Source organism: Xyrauchen texanus, chromosome 7 (assembly GCF_025860055.1).
Source record: "Xyrauchen texanus isolate HMW12.3.18 chromosome 7, RBS_HiC_50CHRs, whole genome shotgun sequence".
Lineage (NCBI taxonomy): Eukaryota > Metazoa > Chordata > Actinopteri > Cypriniformes > Catostomidae > Xyrauchen > Xyrauchen texanus.
Window position 1 is genome coordinate 5494898 of NC_068282.1, and position 25938 is coordinate 5520835.

General features: G+C 36.7%; 1 protein-coding gene across 1 annotated transcript in view; it reads right to left on the minus strand.

Moving 5' to 3' along the window:
* LOC127646550 (chromodomain-helicase-DNA-binding protein 6-like) overlaps nt 1-13817 on the minus strand; it is a 55072-nt gene extending 41255 nt beyond the window's left edge. The window contains exons 1-3 of the mRNA XM_052130304.1: nt 13810-13817; nt 3362-3900; nt 2204-2348 (exon numbers count right to left, since the gene is read on the minus strand). Of these exons, the coding sequence (XP_051986264.1) occupies nt 2204-2348; nt 3362-3900 (684 nt within the window). The 5' untranslated portion in view covers nt 13810-13817. The remainder of the gene's footprint in view (nt 1-2203; nt 2349-3361; nt 3901-13809) is intronic.
* Between the last annotated feature and the right edge of the window lie 12121 nt (nt 13818-25938).

The following is a 25938-nucleotide window of genomic DNA, read 5'->3' on the forward strand; positions in this document are numbered from 1 at the left end:
CAGATAGACAGATAGATAGATAGATGGAAGGAATAAATAAAGAAAGAAAAAATGGAATTGAGAAAGAAAGGTACGTAGGAGGGAAAAAGACAGACAGACAGACAGATAGACAGACAGACAGACAGACAGACAGACAGACAGACAGACAGATAGATAGATAGATAGATAGATAGATAGATAGATAGATAGATAGATAGAAAGAGATTAAAGGAATATTATGGGTTGAATGTAATTTAAACTATTTACAGATGCCACAGACAATTAATTTCAACACGTAACTCAGCTTGTTAAAAAAAGATCAGAAAATCAGTATTTACAGTATATCACTTAAATGGAAGTCTATGGGGCAAGGTTTAAAAGCAGAAATGATTAGCTTGTAATTTAATTAAAGCACTAACACAAATTCTTGATTAAAAATTTCTGTTTTTTAAGCTATATCCTCCTGAGACCCGAGCATGACTGCTGTGTGGATTTTCCATTTCCTTTTTAGATTTGTAGCTAGTTAACATGCAAAAACATGAAAAATAAATAAATAAATAAATAACTTTCTAGATCACATTGTTTTCCCAAACATTGATGTCCTCATATGTGGACAGCAGGACTAAATTGTGAATTTTTAAATAATACCTATAGAATGTTGCTTATCAAATTGTTTATCAAAATGTTTATTATGTTTCCAGGAGTGTTGGCTATTCATGTTTTTGAGACGTTAAAGGCATTACAGCTGATTTTCTGTAAAGCTGCTTTGGAACAATGTGTGTTGGGAAAAATATAAATAAAAAATTATTCTTCTATGTTACAATGTTTTTTCAACTTTGGCAACAGAATATCAATATTCTCTCTTTGTACTGTCAAACAAACAAGTGATAGCCAGTGCAGAAGATTTTACCAATCAAAAATTTGCAGAATTTATTCTGATACAAGTAACGGCCAGCATCGACCAATTAAGACTGGGCGATATTGCAAAAAATGTAAATCAAATTTAAGGATGATTTACAATTTTCAATTCGATTTTCCTGCATTTAAAGGTATTTTCAAAAAAGAAACTCCAAAATGATTCAAATAACATGTTCCTTATTAGAATGCAAGGCAACCTGGTTAGAAAAATCTATATTTTTCATTATAGAAAGCAAAGGTGTGTAAGAGTAATGCGCAAAAAAAGTGCAACACACAGAACGTTGTCAACAGTGTAAAAGTAAAATAAATTAAAATCCGATTTATTTAAAATAACTGATATACTCAGAAATAATAATATAATATAAGAAAACTACAAAATAACTCAAAGCCAATTTAGGTATTATTTTTATCTAAATCAAGTCTATCTAGAAAGTTGTCAAGAAATTGAAATCTAAAGAAAGTATTTTTAGTCAATTTGTATGTATAACCTGCAGATAGAGTCCAAATATCTTTTTTTCTAAAAATAGAAAAATTTCATTGTTGTTGAAAACGCAAGCAAAAAGCTCAGTTCAGAATAATGACGTCAGTCAGTGCTGTGAGCACGTGGCACCCTCTAGAGCAGGGGTGGGAAACTATTTTGGTCCACCACCATTGTGTCCTTGAGCAAGACACTTAACTCCAGGTTGCTCCGGGGGGATTGTCCCTGTAATAAGTGCTCTGTAAGTAACTTTGGATAAAAGCGTCTGCCAAATGCATAAATGTAAATATAAATGTACTTTCCCTCCTGGCACGACTGTTAGCGTGTTGTGTCAATTGCATGAAAGGCCACAGTTCAATCCTCATTCAAACGAGGAATTGATGACGTTTGTATAAACAATCACGAGCATGATAAGGAGGTTGCTTTTTTATACCTAACATTGGATTTTGTCTCTATTTATGGTTATGGTTAAATTTGGGTTTGGTTGGGGATAGATTAAATAAAATAAGCATGTCAGCTGAAAACAATTATTTTTACAATTGGCTTCTGACGACCTGGAAATAAATGAATGTCACACTTGTTTATATGCTCTGAAACACTCATCGATTTAGCCCCTGGAGGCAGTGTTTTCATAATCGGTCAACATATACCAGTTTCGACTAAAGAAAAATCGTCACACACTTGCCGAATTTTATGCAAGATCAGGCTGGGTGACTAAGATCAACATATTGCCTAACATCCCCTTTTGTGTGCCACAGAAGAAAGTCTCAAGTGTTTGTAAGAACATGAGGGTTAGTGGATCATTTAAATAGGGACAGATGAACTCACAGTGTTGTCCATGGCATCAGTGCTTTCCTCCCCAGTGGCAAGCGTGCTAAGAGATGCCGTGTCATCGCTCTCCACCGGCTCCAGCAGAGCATTACTTTTCCTCTTTCCCTTCTTCTTCTTCTCTGGAGGAATGGCACCCTGCTCCCTGCAGAAAACAGGTTAAAAAATACATAATCAATATTGCATCTACATGGATTTGCACAGGTTGAAAAGCCATCCTATAGTAAAAATGCAGTGCAGATATTTTCTTTCACTTCTGCACCTGGAACATTGAATAAAGTAATCAGACAGGACACCATGAAGGTGCTTAAATTACAGAATTGTCATTTTTGGATGCACTATCTCTTAAAGTTAGTGTTAGGCCAATGTACTGCAGAGATTAATGTAACTGTGTACAATGATAAACTCAAGAGACACCTAATTTAATCTCAACCACAAATTACAATTCTGCCATTATTTACTCTCGTCGTTACGTCATTCTGAACCCATTGGACTTTCTTTCTTCTGTGATACACAAAAGTATAAATTCTAAAGAATGTTACAATCACTGATTTCCCGAAAGTGTCATAAAAGTAGTCCATCAAATAACTGATCAACTCAAGTAAACAGTGCACAAATCCAATATGACAATACGTCACTAACATAAAATCTTAGAGGATCTTGTGTGACTTATGACCAAACATCATGACATTATGTGATACACAAAAGTATAAATTCTAAAGAATGTTACAATCACTATAATTACATCAATAATTATGTTTGATGTTGACGTGTCGCCATAATGGATTTATGTGCTGTTTACGTTAATTGAATAAGTGAATAATGACTTAAATTCTGGTCTGTTCGTCATTCAAAGGGATTGCATTCCTTCAGAAGACTTGAAATACGACATACGATTTGCATGGACTACTTTTCTGATGCTTTTGGGTGTTGTCTTCTAAGCTTTAAAATGAGTCACTATCAACTGCTATTTTATAGAAATGAGAGATTGCAACATTCTTTTAAATGTATTCTTTTGTGTTCCACATAACAAAGTCATATGGGTTTGGAACGGCATGAGGGTGAGTAAATGATGTTAGAATTCTCATTTTTGGTTGAACTATCTCTTTAAGACCCATTTGATTTGACAGAACAGAACTACAACAGTATTGAACTCACTTTGGCTTTCTCCCTCTCTTAGAGGGCGGATGTGTTGCAGTGTTCTTGGCCTGTGTTTTCACTTTCACCACTTGAACTTTCTTGACCTTATTGACCTCCTTTTGGGCTTTCACCTCCCTTTTCTTGTGATCCTTTTGCTCCTTCACTGCCTTTGTCTTCCTTGGAAGAATCCCCTTCCCTTCCTTTTGCTTCTTTCTCTTTGGTTTAACATCACTCTCTTCATCATTTTGCCAATTAAATGCTTTCTTTTCTTTTTTCTTTCGTTTCTTCTTCACCCTGGCCCCGCCTCCTCCATCGTCCTCCTCATTGTTGATTGTTGGCGAGGATGATGGGCGGAGATTCTGACTCCTGGCAGCAGACCCTGCCTTCCGTAAACTGGAGTGCTTTGCATGAGTCATGCAGTGATTGGGGGGCCCTCCAATGATTCGCAACTGTTCTTTGCCTAAGTGGCCGATGGGAAATGTAGTTTGTGCGTTTTGGTCAGAGGCATTTGAGGCTGCAGCGGATGGAGTGTGCTTTAGTATGTGGGTGGCAGACATCTGCAAAAACAACATAGCATTCTTAGAGGAGAATAAAAGATCTGTTGTTTTAACCAGTTAGATCTGATTAGTTTTGACAGTTTGTCCATTCAGTCATTCGGTCCACATTTAACCCCTTAAACTTCACTGACCTGCTGGCAGGTTCAAAGGGGGACACTTTATCGAGAAAAAGGTTTTCGCTTAAAAGGTTAAAATGCCCGTTAGTGTGGGGGGCCTGAAAATTGTGATAGTTTCTAGTGTGATTATTAAACCTTGAAATGCTGCAGACCGTTCATAAACTGGAAACTCCACAGACTATGAGAATCATTCGTGTTGTATAAGAGATGACAGAGCAGAGCACTAATCCACTCTTAAGCGTTCTTTTTATATATAATTTATATAATTAAATCACAGCATTTGCGATCTAACGATCACACCGGGCCATGTTACTAACTGTTACTAATGTCAAAATAAAAGCACGATTCATAATAAAATCTAAACACCTATAATATATAACTGTATAATAAAATGTAATCCTCACTGGAGAATTAATAATAATAATCAATAATAATGATTAAGGAATACTGATTGTAATAATACAAATTATCAATATACAGTATCACAAGTAAGAGTGCGTTTGTACTGAATAAAATGTGTTTAAAAAATGCAATGGTATGTTGATAAGTAATTGTTCTATTTTTTTAATTGTTAAAAGGTTTTAAAAGTTTAAGGATTTTTTTTTTTTATTAGACAGCATTTCACTGGTATCGGTACAGGCTACTGAAATTTGGTACTTTGACAACACTAGTGCCCATATACATAAGTCAGGCATACAATATAAGGTATCATTTGAAAGTGTATAATCTAACTTTTCAGAGAATACCATAAATTTTGCATTTATGTAACCAAAATAACAAAATATGGCCGTAAACATTTCACGTCACAAATAAGCTTCCCCTAGAGCAGGGATGGGCAACTTTGAAGGTGGCGAGGGCCAAAATTCTACCAAGGGGCTGGATTACAAATCCACACTCTAACAATGTTCACCCCTTACTCAATTTTCTCATTATTGTGGGTAATCTACGCATGACTAATAGAATGTGCTTTTAAATATTTTGTTACTTATATTGACATTATTTATAAAAACTAATATACTTATTTTGCGACTTGCATTTTTACTTCATGTTCAATTGACAAGCAATATACACTGCCGGCCAAAAGTTTGGAATAATGTACAGATATCATTTTTATGGAAAAAAAATTGGTACTTTTATTCACCAAAGTGGCATTCAACTGATCACAATGTATAGTCAGGACATTAATAATGTGGAAAATTACTATTACAATTTGACAAAATATCGTTCAGAACTTCTTAAACTACTTCAAAGAGTTTTCGTCAAAAAAAATCCTCCACACGCAGCAATGATTGCTTTGCAGATCCTTGACATTCTAGCTGTCAGTTTGTCAAAGTGACATTTCACCCCACACTTCCTGTAGCACTTGCCATAGATGTGGCTGTCTTGTCGGGCACTTCTCACACACCTTACAGTCTAGCTGATCCCACAAAAGCACAATGGGGTTAAAATACATAACACTCTTTTCCAATTATCTGTTGTCCAATGTCTGTGTTTCTTTGCCCACTCAAACCTTTTCTTTTTGTTTTTCTATTTTAAAAGTGGCTTTTTCTTTGCAATTCTTCCCATAAGGCCTGCACCCTGAGTCTTCTCTTTACTGTTGTACATGAAACTGGTGTTGAACGGGTAGAATTCAATGAAGCTGTCAGCGGAGGACATTTGAGGCGTCTATTTCTCAAACTAGAGACTCTGATGTACTTGTCCTCTTGTTTAGTTGTACATCTGGCCTTCCACATCTTTTAATATCCTTGTCAACCTTGTTGACTTTTGTCTTTGAAGACTGTAGTGAACATCTTTGTATGAAATCTTCAGTTTTTGGGCAATTTCAAGCATTGTACAGCCTTCACTCCTCAAAACAATGATTGACTGATGAGTTTCTAGAGAAAGCTTTTTGCCATTTTTGACCTAATATTGACCTTAAGACATGCCAGTCTATTGCATACTGTGGCAACTCAAAAACAAACACAAAGACAATGTTAAGCTTCATTTAACAAACCAAATAGCTTTCAGCTGTGATTGATATAATGGCAAGAGATGTTCTAGTACCAAGTTAGCAATTTAGTATGATTACTCAAGGATAAGGTGTTGGAGTGATGGCTGCTGGAAATGGTGTCTTTCTAGTTGAATGCCACTTTGGTTAATAAAAGTACCAATTTCCTTCTGAAACATTATTCATTATTCCAAACTGCCACTCTTTTGGCTACCAGTGTACTTCAAACTTACATTTTCAAGAAAATGTATCTAATTTGCATTGTCTAAATTTACAACACACAAACATACAAATGAACAGACAACAGCAATCAACCCCACCTCATCAAACAGCTTATAGGTATTAGTTAAAATCGAAATATTATCACCAAAATCGAGATATTATCATCAATAACAATAGTGGATACAAGAACATAATATTTCAGCACCACAACACACACACAGACCAAACAGTCCCGTGTGTCAGAGAAACATTCTCACTATTCGCAAGACATTTCAGACATCAGACAATCGTGCATTTCTTTAAAGTTTCTCCCTCTGACAACTTTTTCGTTTTTCACAAGCATGAGCGAAACAGCAATAGATGTCTTTGGTGATTCTCAAGTTGTCACAGATTTCAGAAAGATGTTGCTGCCTTTTACACTTGTATTTTACCCTTTACATCTGTGAGGACTGAGGAGAGCAGCTCAGGTGTACGTATCTCTCATACTGTGCATCTCTTTGATCACTGTGTATTTGTGAATCAAATTGAAATATTTAATGACAGATTTCATATCCAGGAAAACAATGGGTTCCCCTGAATACATTAACAATAGTGTGCACTAGCTCGCTGACTAACTGGGGCAAAATTGTATTTATTTTTATTTATTAATTTTACCTTATAAATGATGAACAAGTTTTAGATGTTGCATGCTAGAATCCTACAGTGATCAGCAGGTCACCTCTTTTGGTCAATAGTTGTAATAATATCATAGCCTGAATGCAATCTTTATATAATCTCTTTTTCAAAGAACTAAAATCAATCCTCAGACTTGTATTCAACGATACAGCAGGCCTTATATGGCCCGTGGGCCGCCAGTTGCCCATCCCTGCCCTAGAGGTTATGGGTTAGAAATATTAATATGTATATAAAATGTCTTTCACACAGAACTTAAATGATCAATTAATATATCAAGTGAAAGCTCTCATTCGCAGGAATGTGACTGTATAGTTTATTTTGTTGCCCTCATACCACAGTTCAACAGATTTTCAAAATTATCACACAGTGAAATATTATTTATGTTAAGTCATCAAATACAAATCTCTTTTATGCGCTGATCATTGCTGCTGTAAGCCCAGGCAATTAATAAACACTGAGGTATTTTAGGACATATCATTAGTATTATGAATTAAGAAAAGCTCTTTAAAGATTTCTTCCAAAGAACATTACACACATATAAAGTAAACAGAATTCATCGCAGTACAAAAAGCTTTTGTCTCTGGTACACATTTAGCCTAGTACCTCTTATTCCGCACAGCACATTTATTTTTATCCTAGCCTAGCGATGCAGCACACATGTGGAACAGCATGTGCAAGCGCACACACTCCGAAACCGACCATGCAACTGCAGGCAGGTATGGGGATAATGTCAATGAATCACATGCTTTCCAAAGCAAGCGGGCTGGAATCAGGGCCGTTGTCATGGCAACAGGCTCGAGACCAAGCTGCGGGAAGCGGCAATGTATCCCCTTTCTGGGATCTGTAAAGCATCGACCTTGTTGTTTCTTGAAGACAAAAAATAACGATACCTACAAGGGGAAAAATACTGATGTTCTCATTATTAAGACAGGAAGAACTATTTGTTACTGTCCTTTTCACTTTTGTACTCTGTTATTTATTTTTTCTTGAATTGCCCTCTCTGCATATTGTATGCATGTGCATGCAAACTCATACATATAAACACACAAAACATGCATTTCAATTCTCTCTTTCATATAGGCATACACAAACACTGCAGAGTATTCTCGTGATGTGCTGCAGTATGCATGCTTGCCAGGCAAATCTAAAAACCGCAAACACACACACACACACACGCTGCAATCAAATTCCCTATGAATCAATACCAACTCCCAACTCCCAAACGCAACATCTGCAGTTCAGTCAATGCCAGCTCCATCTCTTCTAGAAAAAAAAAAAACCTGAACACACCTTTCTCAGATGGATCTTTCCAACTCACAATCATCTATCATATGCACTTTCATCTTTAAAATGTGTGCAGCCATGAGCCATCCATGACAAAATGTATAATCAATCAAGTATTAATTGTTTCATCCTGTACGACTATACATTCACCTTACCGAAGACAACTTCAATTTGCTCAGGGATTCAGTAAAATCATAGTTTAAGATGATGGCAGAGTAATCCCTTCTGATAATGGCTGTACGCAATTTCTGGGAAGTTGTATTTTTTAGCCGACATGGATCTGGAAGCATTTTCCCCCAATCACTGTTTCCATAGAGATATTATAAAATCCTTCATAAAAGAGTTCTAAGCCATGAACCAAACAACCAGCTCCCAGTTGAATCACAACATTACAAACTTTGATTTATAGGGGTCATGACATGAGAAACCAAATTTGCCTTGATCTTTTGGTATATAAGAGGTCTTTGTATCATTAAAACGTCCTGCAAGTTTAATATTTTAAGACGTCCTCCCCATTCTAAACGAATCATTTATTTAATCAAGCTCAAAATACAGCTCGTTCTGGATTCATGGTTAGAAGTGACGTGTCGGTTAGAAGTGACGTAACAGCGTTTGCATATGACCGCCTCCAGCACAAGATAACTACGATTTAAGCGCAAGACAACTACGCTCATTTCAGTATCGCGTCGCCTCACAAGTGTTCAGTCGATGGACAGCGAGCTCTGACAGAGACTACTTGTGCACAGGAAAATTACGATGCCACACAGATGTGCTGTTCCTGGCTGTGGTCAAACAAAACCTCTGAATAAGCTGCCGAAAGATCCAGACGTCAGGGAAAAATGGATGCAGTTTATTTTTTGCGGACGTCCCAGTCACAGCAGTGTTAACTTAAGCGTTTGTTCTGTACATTTTAAGGATGACTGTTTTGAGAACAAATCTCAATATGATGCCGGCTTTGCCAGAAAACTGTTGCTCAAAGATAAGTCAGTGCCGACTATTCTGGGAACAACGACGACGCAAACTGTAAGTAATCTATTTTAAACTTTAAACTACTTTTTAAAGCGCAATTTCATTCATTATGAATAATCACAGTGTTTTTACTTAGTTTACTTGCATATTGTTCTGGCTGGGAGCGTCAATATTTGATACATAGGCACTGACGTTAGCCAATCATAACAGTGGGCGTTAACACTGAAGTCTTAAATGGAAAACGCCCCCAAAACAGACTGTTTGAATCAGAGGATGAGAAACAGGGTGGGAAAAGGTCATAAATCACTAGATTTTAAAAGTTTTTCTTAAAAAAAAATATATTAATACTATAATTGCACCTAAGGGAACATAATAATACAATAAAAAAAACCATGTCATGACCCCTTTAAAGCAAAAAAATATTTGAAAATCAGACAAAAAGTTGCTGCAGAGCTCTTTTGGCGCACTTTGTTTGCCTTGATTCTCTGATTAAAATTGAAATAATGTGGACTGATGGTTTCAGCAGAAGCATATACCACTGATTAAAAACCTCAGAGATCACAGTAGGTCTTTAAAGGTTTATCAGTTTTAATTTATAATCTATTCCCCTATATGAAAAAAAATATGAATGGGATTTGTACTTCTGGAACCAGACTGTTGTGTTCTATTGGGCAGTTCTTGGCCAGAATAAGCTGCAAAGTGGACCAAACTTTATTTCGGCAGTCAAAAGTTAGACTCTGTGAAATGAACAACAAAGAAACCTTAACTCTTTCCCCGCCAAACACGGAATTTTCCGTGTTTTATGAAAAAGCTTCCCGCCAAACACGGAATTTTCCGGGTTTCCGTGTTTTAGGTGTTATACGGTAAGGAAGACCCCTGCGCATGTTTTGAAAGCATACGCAACTCTTTGATCAAAGAAACAGACTGCGATCGTCTCAAACATGAAGAAGTGGAGTATGAGAAGCTCAAAATATCAGACATAAACATGCCTTTTTCTCAGCTTTTTGTCTGAAATGTTGTTTTTTGACACAACCTACCTCTGTTCAAGTCGCAATATAAAAAGAACAAATGAAGATAAAATAAAATCGTTTTTTTTGCCTAAAAGCAGAGGCCCAGATCTTTATTGTGATATATAGCATCTTCATATATTCATGGAAGAAAATATTATGCGGGCCATTAAAATTTAGCGAAAATCGTCAAAAACCCTGGCGGTGGCTGCCAACTTTTTTTTTAAAACGCTGGCGGGGAAAGAGTTAATAATATTAAATATATAAATATATCTCATCAGACTCAATAGTAGAACTCCCATTTACTTCTTTTTAAATTGATCAAAATCAGATAATAGGGCTAAAGTTAGTCTGATTTCCTGCTGGCTTTTCAGAAAGACCTGATGCTGAACCTGCCCAGAGGCTTTAGGAACTACACTTTAATTCATTTTAAATTTTCTCGCAGAGAAGGAATAAAGCTTTAACAAATCAGCACAATTTAGATTTCCACACCACTAAAATTCAAATACAAATTCAGATCATTTGCATGAGAGAAATATGAAACTGCCAGAGGACTTGGGAAGTGACTGGGTGTACGTGGAAGTTTGCTTTGGCCTTAATGAACTTGAAATTGCTTCTTGTTTAATGTACCAATAATCTGCTGGTTTACACAAGTCTTAAAGATTGCAGCGAGTCATTTTTCTCGCTGTTTCTTTTTTCAATAAATACACCATTCATTAGTTGACTTCCCGAAGAGTGTAAACATTGTGGTGCATTCAAAACATTGCTGTTTGATTGAACAGTCCTAAATGTCATCTTCTTGCTTCACCAAGGAGTGAATTTGAGACATAACTTCCGGTTTGTTTGAACAATGGCGGGACAAAAGAAGCAGTTTTGCAATTGTGTTTGATGCTGCAAATGGAGCAGAAGATACACAAATGACCTTTAATGATTTCCATTACATAATCATTATGCAAATACAGACAACTGTCATGCACATAGCACTATCTCAAAAACATTCTAATCTTGATTTTTATCAAAAGCTATTTTTAAAAGATCTCTTAAACTCTACAGGTTCTATTCTTAATTTCATAATACAATACAATATACACTGATGAGCCAAAACATTATGACCACTCCCAGGTTAAGCGAATAACATTGATCATCTCCTAACAAGGCTACATGTCAAGGTCTGGGTAGATTTGATGGTAAGCGAACAATGAGTTCTCATAGTCAATGTGTTGAATGCAGGAGAAATGGGCTGGAGTAAAGACCTGAACGACTTTGACAAGGGACAAATTGTTATGGGCAGAAGACTGTGTCAGAGCATCCCTGAAATGGCAAAGCTTGTGAGGTGCTCCCAGTCAGCAGTGGTGAGTACCTACCAACAGTGCTCTGAGGTGGGACAAACCACAAACTGGCGACAGGGTGTTGGACGCCCAAGGCCCATCGATTCGCAAGGGCAACGTATGCTATCCCGTGTAGTCCGAACTGACTGAATGTCTACTGTGGTACAAGTCACAGAAAATTTTAACAATGGTTATGGGAGGAATGTGTCACAACACACAATGAATCGCACCCTGCTGCATATGGGTCTGTGGAGGCACAGACCGTCAGAGTGCCAATGATGACACCTGTCTACAATCGAAAGCACCTACAATGGGCACGCAAGCGTCAGAACTGGACCTTGGAGCAGTGGAAGAAGTTTGCCTGGTCTGATGAGTCCAGTTTTCTTTTACATCACATGGACGGCCATGTATGTGTCCACCGTTTACCAGGGGAAGTTATGGCACTAGGATGCACTGTGGGAAGATGACAAGCCGGTGGAGGGAGTGTGATGCTCTGGGCAATGTCCTGCTGGGAAACCCTGGGTCCGTCCATTCATGTGAATGTCAATTTGACACGTGCAACCTACATAAACATTGTTGCTGACCAGGTACACCCCTTCATAGCAATGGTATTCCCTGATGGCTGTGACCTCTTTCAGCAGGATAATGCGCCCTGCCACACTGCACACATTGTTCGGGAATGGTTTGAAGAACATGATGAAGAGTTCGAGGTGTTGCCCTGGCCTCCAAATTACACAGATCTCAATCTGACTAAGCATCTGAGGGATGTGCTAGACCAACAGGTTTGATCCACATCGGCTCCATCTTGTATCTTCCAGGACTTGAAGGATCTGCTGCTAATGTCTTGGTGCCAGTGTGGACTGGACAGAGAAATTATTTGTCAATGGAAACTTGTTACATCAGTCCTGCATAGGACACATTGTATAATGCAACTGAGAGTAAACATGAATGTAGTTCTAGCAGGAAGACCCAATCACAATACAGCCTCTGCTTTAAAAGCCCGCTCAGTTGTTTCTCATGTTGGCATACTTCCACTGTTTTCACCCCCCTCCACCCCATCATCACCATTTTAGGTCCCATCCTGGGTGGAATTAATCTCCGCTCCCCTTCCGTCATGATGGTACAAGCAAGTATCAGAGCGCTGAACTGTAGGACGGGGTTTACGCCAAATGATATAAGCATTCTACGTTCATATTAATCCCAATTATCTAGAATATTTACTGATAGAAATCAATTGCCATGTTTTGTTTGTAATTTTTTCTTAAAGCAAAAAACACTCAATCCTGTTGAAATCTACCAATAACAAACAATGTAATGTGACAGAGAGGTTTACCCTGAAAGTTAATTGCTTAATTGCTATACTGGTGAAATCTAGACACAACTATTTTTCACAATAAAAGTCTACATCCACTGTGCCTGACAGTACACCAAAAGCCTTCCTGATCCACAAGACAATCTGACAAGATGGTTTTCCAGCTCAAGGTGAGAAATGCTATGTATTTCTTTAAGCTTACTATATGACAAGTCTAACGTTGAGAGAAAGAGTTTGAGTGATGTTGACATTGATTTATGTTCAGCCTACTGCTACTGATCACAACGTTGGCTGGGATTTATTCAGAAATCATAAAAGGTCACAAATTATTTCTTTATACTAATTACTGTGGTCTCATCAGTGTGAAAACAGACAGGCACACTGTCTGTGCATTGTAATGTATTGTAACAATAATGTGTGTTGTTTTGGTGTGCCAATACATGTTATCTGTTTTCTACCATCCTAAATCTTGACAAGCAAGTTTACTTTACAGGAGTTCATACAAAAATAAAATGAATGATATTATTAAAACAGACAAAGAGGTATGTCACAATTTTATGTGTAATCAAACGGCTTACTTATGTTTGACTCTTCATATTAAAGCTGAAGAATGTAATTTCTGTGACACTAGCACCACCAAACGAAATTGCAAAAATAAACATTGTTTTCAAAACGGCTTTCTAAATATGCCCACCTTCTCCAGTTGATCGAAAAACAGATAATCTGCCCCCAACTCATGCCATTGGACGAGTAAATGTTATTGTCTCTATTGAGACGGGTTACTCAAAACAAAGAGGAATTTTCATAGCACCACAGAGACATTCTGATGGCTGATGTGAACATTAACTGATATCCTGACCAGTATCTGCATGATTTCATACACTGCACTGCTGCCACAAGATTGGCTGATTAGATAATCAAATGAATAAGTAGGTGTAGATGTATTCCTAATAAAGTGCTCAGTGAGTGTAAAGAGAAAAATGCAAAGCATATTTGATGATATACTGACCTGCTTGTCCTTCTTTTGTATTTTCATTTTTTCTGGAACTTTGTGTCTGCATCTGGAATACAGAGATACAAGAAGTCAAGAATGAAAAAAAGAATCCAACAAGACATGTAAAATGCAACTTAAACTTAAGTCTTGCAAGTTAGAGACTTTTTACGTGTATTCCAGTCTGCATAATTTGCTGTAGTGGGTAGTCCATTTAAAGAGGCCCTATTATGCTTTTTTAGAGTTTATGCTTTTTTTGGAGTTTTTTTGGATGTAAAAGGTCTCCAAATTACAAAGCACAAAGTCCACGCCAAAGGGAGTTATTCTCTACCACAGAAAACACTGCTCCCTGAAACGTCTGGTTTGCAGTCCAGCCATTAATTCCGTGACTTAGCTATAACACTATGTAAAACATTTGCATAATGCACGCCTAGGTATTTACAGTTGCTCAGGAAGCCTCGGGAGCAGAAACTCAGTTATGGTAAGGGGCGTTACATTTCCGACACACGCTCAAAGCGGTTGACCAATCACAAGAGACTGGGCGTTTCAGACAGTGGGTGAAAAGAGGTGCTACAGCAATGTACAGTATGAGAACAATAATGTGTTTTTTGAACATTAAAGCATGTAAACCTATTCTAGTAGACCCCCAAAATAAAATTATGAACCTGTAAATGGTCTGCACTTATATAGCACCTTTTTAAACTTAGTGGTTCTACAAAGCACTTTACACTGTGTCTCATTCACCCATTCACACACACACTCACACACCAATGACATCTGAGCTGCCAGGTATTGCACTAGCCTGCCATTGGGAGCAACTTGGGGTTCAGTGTCTTGCCCAAGGACACTTTGGCATGTGGAGTCGTGTGGGCCGGGAATCGAACCGCTAACCCTGCGATTAGTGGCCAACCTGCTCTACCACCTGAGCCACAGCCGCTAGATAATAGTCTATCAAACATTCTCAAGACTCTAAAATAAATAAATAAATGGAAAATTGGGGGAAACTTTGGAAAAGTTAAGGAAAGGTCTCCAAGTTATGAAGAAAAATGTAGACTCCGAGTATGCATTAGTTTCCAACAGACATAATAATTTGGATACATTTCTCATCAACAATGAAATATAAATGTAAATTAAAAGCATTCTTTCGACAGTAACACTTATAGGGAATGGCTACACATTACTATTAATCAAGGTCATTTTATTTTGGATTGGGGTAAATCTATAAGCAATACCAGTCAGCTTAAAATTAATGAATTTTATTAACTTTCTATTTATTATTATTAACTTTCTCAAGAAACTCAAAATCTTTTCAAAGCAAAGTAACAAATAAAATATTACAGAATTTTTGTAAAATATACACAATGAAAATAACACGTCTTGCAGAAAATCAATTAAAAAAATATATCTAAACAGTTCTTGCAAAAAAAAAAAAAAAAAAAAAAAAAGCGCATCTATTGGCTTTCTTATTTTTCTCTAGTGTGCTTCGTTTTAAGGTGTTAAAACTTTTGTATTACCACAAGAGATTATTGTTGCGCGACAGTTTGCAGATTACATCTTTGTAATCTGTGTCAGCTTTTGTGGACCAGATGTCGCACCTGTTTTAATAAAAAGCTCCCCTTAGTTTTCTCAACTTTTCTTTTGACCACATCAGCAAAAAATTAATCAAATGATGGAGTCATACAGATGTGCGGTGTTGTCAAGTGCACCTCAGCATGATAATGAGATGGTCCAGTATGTGGTGGTGGCGTAGTGGTCTAAAGCACATAACTGGTAATCAGAAGGTCGCTGGTTCGAACCTCAAAGCCACCACCATTGTGTCCTTGAGCAAGGCACTTAACCCCAGGTTGCTCCAGGAGCGTCTGCCAAATGCATAAATGTAAAAAAAAAAAAAAATCATCCGAAAATGGAACCACCAGGACTCTTCCTAGAGCTGGCCGCCCAGCCAAACTGAGCAATTGGGGAAGAACTGCCTTAGTCAGGGAGGTGACCAAGAATCTGATGTTCACTCTGACAAAGCTCCAGCGTTTCTATGTGGAGAGAGGAGAACCTTCCAGAAGAACAACCATCTCTGAAGCACTCCACCAATCAGGCCTGTATGGTAGAGTGGCCAGACAGAAGCCACTCCTCAGTAAAAGGCACATGACAGCCTGCCTGGAGTTTGCCAAAAGGCACCTGAAGGACTCTCAGACCATGAGAAACAAAATTCTCTGGTCTGATGAAACAAAGATTGAACTCTTTGGCATGAATGGCAAGTGTCATGTCTGGAGGAAACCAGGCACCGCTCATCACCTGGCCATTACCATCCCTACAGTGAAGCATGGTGGTGGCAGCATCTTGATGTGGGGATGTTTTTCAGCGGCAGGAACTGGGAGACTAGTCAGGATCGAGGGGAAGATTGATGAAAACCTGCTCCAGAGTGCACTGGGGTGAAGGTTCATCTTCCAACAGGACAACGACCCTAAGCACACAGCCAAGATATCAAAGGAGTGGCTACGGGACAACTCTGTGAATGTCCTTGAGTGGCCCAGCCAGAGCCCAAACTTGAACTCAATTGAACATCTCTGGAGAGATCGGAAAATGGCTGTGCACCGACGCTCCCCATCCAACCTGATGGAGCTTGAGAGGTCCTGCAAAGAAGAATGGGAGAAACTGCCCAAAAGTAGATGTGCCAAGCTTGTAGCATCATACACAAAAAGAATTCAGGCTGTAATTGGTGCCAAAGGTGCTTCAACAAAGTATTGAGCAAAGGCTGTGAATACTTCTGTACATGTGATTTTTTTCTTTTTTTACTTTTAATAAATTTGCAAAGATTTCAAACAAACTTCTTTCACATTGTCAGAATTTTGAGGAAAATAATGAATTTAATCAATTTTGGAATAAGGCTGTAACATAACAAAATGTGGGAAAAGTGAAGCGGTGTGAATACTTTCCGGATGCACTGTATATTGTGTATTGCCATTCAGCCAAAAAATACTAAGATATGATTTTGGTCCATATTGCCCAGCCCTACCCCATTCAGGTCTCTAGTTTTCCCACCTTCTTCACTGGGTACTACATCTTTCATACAAATTGCATCCTTTCCTTTCAAACAGGGTTTGTGCACACATGTACATATCCACACAAACAATGGTAAAAGACATATTGGATGTTATTTTCTACTAAAACATTAGCCTAGATGGCGGAAAGAACTATTACAGCAGCATCCTAAACCCCTGCAACACTGCAACAAATAGTTTGTCATAGAATGGAAGGAATGGATTTGTTGCTATGGATGTGCAAAGTGGGCCCCAACTGCTGGAAATGGCAATAGAGATTAATTTGTGTATTGTTACTCTAAAATGTACACTGTTGATATTCTACTGTTGTAATATAGTAATTGTAATATATCATTGAAATATAGTTGTTATATAGTATAATAAAAAGTCTCCTAAGACATTTAAAACAGGTGTCAATCTACCTGTGCTACTGTTTTCAGTGTATTAAGAAGAGAAATATCAAGTTGTGACAGAAATGCAACATAACTAAATCCATAAAACATGCTAATTCCAATGGGGTAACACCAAAAACCAGCTGGGCACATAAACACCAACTACTCCATTCATGAGTCAAGACCAAAGTCAATCTACCTGTGATACAGTTTTCAGTGTACTAAGAAAAAAATCTAATTTGAGACAAAATATGACACATTATTATTATTTAAATAATTTTGTAAAAACACACTAATTCCAATAAGGCTACACCAAAACCCAGCTAAATCCATTCTCTGAAACACAAACTAACCCATTCTTTGACTTTAGACTGGTTAAAATCTACCTGTGATACAGTTTTCAGTATATTAACAATAAAAACAAAGTTGAAACAATATTATTGACATAAATCCATAAAACACGTTAATTCCAATGGGGTAACAACAAAAACCAGCTGGGCCCCTAAACATCAACTAACCCATTCCTTGAGTCAAGAGTTAAAGGAATGTTCCGGGTTCAATACAAGTTAAACTCAATTGACAGCAGTTGTGGAATAATGTTGATTACCACAAAAATTAATTTAGACTAATTCAGTCTTTTCTTTAAAAAAAGCTCATACTGATTTTAAATACTCACTTTTTCAAAAGTATAACCACAAGACATAATCAATATGTTTGTAAACGATAAAATCTGATAAAATCCCGATAAAATCCCTTCTAAACCTTTTCGGAGTAAAGTTATAGCCAATTTTAGAAATTCATTACCATGACGGTGAAATGTCAACAAAACCCCTAAAAAGCGATGATTTAACCAACTTTACAGCTCAAATAATATAGGAGTTTTAGCAAAAGAATGAATGCAAAAGCTTTTATAAAATTAGAAGCTTTACATATCTGTGCACTGTAAACCCTAATGCTCAAAATAAGTAATAATTTTGAGTAGTAAAAATGTAATCATATAAATTAGTTCAAATAAATTAATTTTGATGAGTATTTAGAACTTTCTCTTCCTTTTGAGTTCACAAAACTTACACCTATTAAGTAACCTGAATTGTTTAATGTTTTGAGTTTAATTAACTTGTCTTTTTAAATTTACAGGAATTTAAATTTACCTGAAACTGGGAAGGGGATTTTTATTTCCCAGCATGCTTTACATGGCACTGGACAGGGAGAGTAAATCTTCAAATTAAGTGTTATATAGTGTGTCTTTGTGCAAGATTATCATTATGGTGAATAGTGGAGCTTGAGGTTAGGTTGAGGACAGGTACAGTATTAGATTGTTCTGAAGTATATTGATATACTTGTTGAGCAATTGCTATGCTAATAAAAGTATGGTCTATTCAATTAGCATGCATTCAGCATACTAACCTTCACTGTACTAGTTTATTCTAGCTAGTACTCTACTTGACATATTTAAGTTCTGTCAAAGAGTTAGTTAAAGAGTTAAAGTTAAGTATCATTTAAATGCATGAGCTTATTCAATATTTCAAGTTAAGAAAAAATTTCTTATTTAAATTAGATGTAACTGATAACCTTGATAACGTTCACTTTTATTGCAAGGACCTCACAAGCCTAGTTTCCATCCACCTTTCACACTATTTTGTCCTCGACAAAGTGAAAATGCAAAAAATTTAATTTCAACATTTGCCGCATTCTGGCCGTTTCCATTCAAATGGCCTTTTATCGATAAAAAGGTGTGCGTGATGACGTCATGCCTAAAAGAAACACTACGTTTTGGTTTAGTGTAAAAGAAATCTGCCCTGAAGCCGTTTACATTCAGAAATGTGTGTTTATCGCTAATTCACCTACCAGATGTCCCTAATTTTTTTCCTCTGAAGTTTTGGTAAAATGGGGAGAGTATTGAGACAATTCATTAAAATTAGCCAGTTTACTATCATTATAATTATAAAAATAAAAGCAATCAGAAGAGGAGGAATTGCAATCAAAAGGGAACAGTTGCCCTTCTGATGGGACTGTAATATTGGTCCTGATGTTGCACCTATTGCAGGTTGACACCGGTTCTGACCCGAAAGCAGATCGTCAAGCCCCTGTTCAAGCTGGTAACCTGCACCTAGTAGTGGCTGAAACTTTCTGTCTCAGTATAAGGAGCATCAATCAATGTGTATATGTGGTGTGCACAGCTATTAAAGATAAAAAATGAAGCGGTGTAAAATCAGAGTTTATATATGATAAATTCCTGATATTCACTACTTTAAACAATCATCTAATCAAAAGCATCACCATCACAACTGCATTATGTCCTGCATATTTTTCCAGCAACTTTTAATAACCAACTGAACTTGATTATCATCTAACATTTATTTTAGCTTCAAAATGCACATTTATATTTTCTGAAGAAGCAGTAAATGCGATCTGAGGTAAAGATGGCTAGATTTAAAATATTTAAACGTATTAAAATGTTCAAAAGCTCGTTTTCTGAAAGTGAACTCAGCATTGGACAAATAGTTCTGATAGTTTATAGTCTTGAAAAATGTGCAGAACATTCTGAGAACGTCATTCAGCCACTTTATTCGTCTACAGAACAGGGTAAGGCTAATTTAAGTTTGAGAAAAGAAAAGGCAAATATATATTTTTTTCGTTTGGTAATTAATTTTTTGTATTTAATTTTTTTTTCATTGGTAATTCATATTTTTAATGTAATGCTTTTTCTGTTTGGTAATTAATTTAATTTAATACTGGGGATTTTGCCGGCATTTTTTCGAAAGTAGACAAACAATAATAAAAAAGCATGCTGAAGCTTTTCACCTAGTATTGTGTATTTATTCTTAATTTAGAACATCTTTATGCACAGAAATTATATGTTTTTTGTACTAGGGGCTTATTCCGTGACTGCCGTCTATTATTTTCAATGGTGTGGAAAAGAAACTTTAATAAATAAACGGAGAAAAGAGTGTTATGGATCTTAAACCCATTGAGCTTTTGTGGGATCAGCTAGACTGTAAGGTGCGTCAAAAGTGCCCGTCGAGACAGTCACATCTATGGCAAGTGCTACAGGAAGTGTGGGGTGAAAGGTCACCTGAGTATCTTGACAAACTGACAGCTAGAATGTCAAGGATCTGCAAAGCTGTCGTTGCTGCACATGGAGGATTTTTTTTATGAGAACTCTTTGAAGTAGTTTAAGAAGTTCTGAACATTATTTTGTCAAATTATAATAGTAATCTTTCACTTTATTAATGCCCTGACTATACATTGTGATCAGTTGAATGCCACTTTGGTGAATAAAAGTACAATTTCTTTCCATAAAAACATTATTCCAAACTTTTAGCCCCAGGGTTATTCCATATAAACACACTTATTCCAATAGGGTTAAAAAAAAAAAAAAAAAACTATTGGGCCCCTAAACTCCAACTACCCAATTCCTTGTGTCAAGACAGGTGTCAATCTACCTGTGATCAAATTTGTAATATACTAAATGAAACATTATTATTGACATAAATAAATAAAACACACTAATGCCAATAGGGCTACACCAAAAACCAGCTGGGCCCCTGAACACCAAATACCCCATTACTTGAGTTAAGCCAGTTGTCAATATACCTGTTATACAATTTTCAGTTTCCTAAAAAGATAAAAACAGAAGTTGTGACAGAAATTAAAAAATGTTAGTGACATAAATCTGTAATAACACATTCATTACACTGAAAGTGTTGAAGTATCCCACAAGGGCGCTAGAAGTTACATCGTTCCTTGTACTTGATACCAGTCATGGGATGCTTTGTGCCTCAACAGATGCCAAACTTGACTCTACCCTTAAAAAAACACTCTTATTAAAACACTAACATCGCGTCCCACATCTATTAGCAACTGTAGGGCGCTAGCCAGCGAGCTAACTGTAATGTCACAGCAACGAGATCTATGTCTAAGGCGTTACATGTGCGAAGAGCTGCTCAAACTCCGCGGAGGGACCATCAAACGCGATCTCACCTACCTGGACACGCCGGCTCCGGACATCAGCTACCAAAAAAACCTACGCGTTCCCTTCTCTGCATTTATTTCCAAGGACACTAAACGCCATGACAGTTTAGAAAAATGCATAAAAATTAGAGGGGGTGGGAGTCGGGGAATGGAAAAAACTCAGTGCAATTCCTTTAATCCTAACGCACAAGAGCCGTTCATTCATGAAGGGACGCGAGAGTTTGACGCGTCCGCGCGCCACCTACTCCACGCGTCTCTGCGCGCGCAACGCCTTAAAAACACAAAAGTTTAAAGATGTGCTTACCTAAAATGGCTACTGCGGCAGCCAAAATTCAAACAGCTATTATTTGGTGAAGTTTAGCGCTGGCCGCCTGTAACAACAGCCTAACATGCGATTAGGCCCACATTCTGCTATTCGCCATTGGCCGCGCGTGAGCGCAGCTGGGCCGCTGGATGTTCCTATTGGCCTGTGAGCTGTCGCGCAAGCGACGCTGTGCTAAGGTTGTCTGAGAGCCACATATCGCCTGCGACCATTGTGCACTTTTAGCCCCTTGTGTGGTTGTGGGTCTTTTTTTGTGTGCAATTCCGGAGGTTTCCCTGTTTACGCGTTTGTCTGATGTGTCACGCGACACTGTTGCTGTTGGGTTTTATATTTCTTCTTGCTTTCTTGCATCCACCAATCGTGATGCTTTTTACTCCATCATTACTGCGCCTGAGAGAGAGGAGGAAAAAAAAGTAACATTCCACGTCTTTCCTCATGTTGCATATCCCGGATGTGAGAATAAGAGGGGTTATAACAAAGCGGTGTGGTTGTAGTGTGCCTTTGTGATGTCTTGGGTTTCTCGGTAGCGGATCGGAAAGTTGTGTTTGACTTTTAGAGAGATTCACGTTGTTGTCATGCTTAAATTTGGGTGCACTTCCTTGCACTTACCAAAAAGTACCATGGTACTGTTATGTTTTTGGACATGTATCATGGCAATACCATGTTGTTGTTGTTTGTTTGTTCTATTTATTTATTTATTTTTGGGATATTTTCCATGGTAATCATTGAGTTCAAGGTAAATACCGTGGCATATGAATATGATCATTTATCATTCAGTACCATGGTATTACCATACCAGCACAGTGCCATTTTTATGCCATAGTACTTGATCGTAAGGGTTTCATGTAGACATGTAGTTAAAGGAATAGTTCACCCAAAAATGAAAATTCTCTCATCATTTACACACCCTCATGCCATCCCATATGTGTATGACTTTCTTTCAACTGCTGAATACAAACAAAGATTATTATAAGGATATTTTAGCTCTGTAGGTCCATAAAATGCAAGTGAATGGTGACATAAACTTTGTAGCTCCAAAAAGCACACAAAGGCAGCATAAATGTAATCTATACGATTCTAGTGGTTTAATCCATGTCTTCAGAAGCAATATGAAGTGTGTGTAAAACAGATCAATGTTTAAGTCCTTTTTTACTATAAATTCTCCTCCCTGTCCAGTAGGTGGCGATATGCACAAAGAATGTGAATAGCCAAAAACAAAAGAAGAAGAATGTGAAATGAGATTTATAGTAAAAAGCTATAAATCTCCACACAAAATAATTTATGGAGTTTCAAAGTTCTGGTCACCATTCACTTGCATTTATAAGGGCCTTCAGACCTGAAATATTCCTCTAAAATTCTTCATTTGTGTTCAGCAGAAGAAAGTCATGCACATCTGGGATGGCATGAGGGTGAGTAAATGATGAGAGAACTTTCATTTTGGGTGAACTATTCCTTTAAATACCAGTTGGTATAGGTTGCTTTAACTAACCAGTCACTAGCCAATACATATCTTCGTTGGACCATTACCATAGTCTTAGTAGTCTACTATTGTACTATATGTTCTATTCTATAGCAATAATGTTAGTATGAGAACACCTGAATTTCCTGTTCTGTGTGATTTATTTGAGTCCCATTAATTTTTACATAATAATAATAATATATATATATTTTTTTATATATATATTTAAATACACACCTTTTATGCCAAAGGAATGGATGTATTTGAGGATAACTGAGGATCATTAGACCAAACATCACTGTTACATATGTTACTACTTTTTTATTTGTGACATCTTTGACGGTAATTATACCCCACAGAATTGCTCAAATTTCTCAGAGATTAGATAGAAATGTGATTATGAAATGCTGTTAGTATCACTTCATTATGACTTCAAAAATAAATAATTACCCTACAGTACATCCTGTCCATTGATCTGTTATTAATCAAATATTGATCTTTTTTTATATCAGTTTTTGTAGGGAATGACATTGTCCTACAGCTATTGTGAATACACACTTAAAGATCACAGTTGTATTATATTATCACACTGAACTGAATCAGATAATGTAATTAAACTTTTGTTTGTGTGTGTGTTGCTTGAATATAGCAAAACATAGTAAGTACTTTCTACACTGAATAAGTTCATTTAAGTGTGAACTTGAAAATATTAAGTTAATCCTACATTCAAACAAATAAAAAAATGGTGCTCTAGCTTATTAGTAAATATTATTTATGATTGTTATCTTTACAATGTGTCATCATGTATCAGTCCTAAAGTAGTAAGCATTGACATTTTTATTTAATAATTTAAGGAAATGACACTGGTAAATATAATAAGTAATTTTACTGAACTTTTCAAAGCTGGTGCTCCTATTATGCACCGAGCTTGAATAATGAATGAGCTTGCATGGCTTTGCTATTTGCAAGTTTATTTACACCATTTGTTTTGTTAATTTTGTTGTGTCGTTGGGTAATTTCTTGTTTTCTGCAGTCTAAATGTAATTTTCTACTCTAAATAACCCATTCATGATACAAAAAATGTACTGTGTGTGCAGCTATATACAGTATCTTGTTTCTATTGCCAGTAATGCAAGATGATGTTGTGTCATACATAGCATGCATTAGGCTTCCCCGTGGGAGGCTTCCATATGTCATGTGGTGCATGATTAAACGGGACTGAATGTTCTAAGAATATGTTTATTTAAATGTATGTTTATTTAAGTACCTTGTATATTTGTTACTGTATTTACTAACATGTTTAAGTTAAATTTACTCACTCTTGTTAATCAATAATATGTCATGAAGTTAAGTAGATTTTACTTAATTTTATACCATTAAGATTTACTTAGAAAAACTGTGTGCAAAAACGTGCGGAATAAAAATGAAGTAAATCTTACTAGTCCTTTTGTGTGTGTGTGTGTGTGTGTGTGTGTGTGTGTGTGTGTGTGTGTGTGTGTGTGTGTGTGTGTTTGATCGTTCCAATCATGGCCATCAATTAAACGAGTTCACTGTCATCACCTCGTCCAATCGTTGAGGAGAATTAAACCTACAGACACAAACTGACTGCTATTGCACTATAACATTATTCCTCAATCCCGTTTCATATACTGTACATGGAACCTTTACAATTTCCAAAGGTTGCAACCTTGAAAATCTTTCCAGAGGAAGACAGAAAAGCTGAAATTGGAACATTTCACTTAAGGTTTTTGGCAGCTGTTTTGGCTCATAATGTTTCTAAATTGCACGACTCAACATTTTTTACTTTGCCAGCATATTGTAGATTGACACTGCTGTTCATAGAAAGAGTATTTTTTTAAATAAGTAAAAACATGTTTTTTATTATTATTATTATTATTATAGATTGTTTCTTAAGTTTTTAAAAGTGTATTTGTTGGAGCTCCAAAGATAGGAAAATGCAGGTCTCACTCAGGTTCTGTTTTGCTGTTTAAAAAGCCTCACAGAGACAGGTGAGATTTGTAAAATAGTAGTAACATTTGATGTGTGGTACTCTAAAAAGATCAGGTACAGCAGCTTTAAGGACACATACAGGAAGTAGCTCTGTTGAGTCTGTCTTTGAGAGGTTTTCCTTCAGCGTTGCAGATAAGGGATGTTCCCCACATGCCTGTTCACACGTCACATTCACCTTGATTGAGGTGTTCCTAACAGCAGCCGATTCACGAACCATCTGTTCCATCATCACACCACATAAGTGTGAGAGAGAGAGAGAAAGAAAGAAGACCAGTCAGATCAAGTGGTCATGGCCAAGTCCATTTCGAATCATGTAAAATGACAATAAAAAATCTTGTCCTGGTTAAATGGTTTTTAGGATTATTTTTCTCTCACACATCTGTCAGAGTTATAATATTATTTGTTAATTTAAAAATTCATAATTTTGTTAAAACATACTAGAAACCTAAGTGATACGAATGTCAAACCAACAGAGGGCAGAAGTGACATTATATTGGCCACCTGCATTTTTCTAACCTTTATAAAGCATCGTGATTTTCTTTGAAAGAATAGTTTAACCAAAAAAAAAATAATAATAATTCTGTCATCATTTATACCCACCCTTATTTCACTCGAAACCTGCATGGGTGACTTTCTTCTGTGAAACATGAAAGGAGATCATCTGAAGAATGTTCATGCCGCTCTTTTCCATTCAAAACACATGGTGAATTTGGACTGTCAAGTTCCAAAAAGGAAAAAATAGAAGTCTTTATTCACTGAAAACATTCTCCTCTGCTGTAGCTCTTAAATCTCATTCACAATTCAATTGTTGTCATTCTCAAACAACATTGATTGCTATTAAATGCACACCAATATGAGTCCGATAGTGACATGCTTAATTTGAATATGCATGAATTTCATTTTTTAAGCTGCAGTGGAAATGTATATTTTCAGTTAATAACAACTTAAATTTCA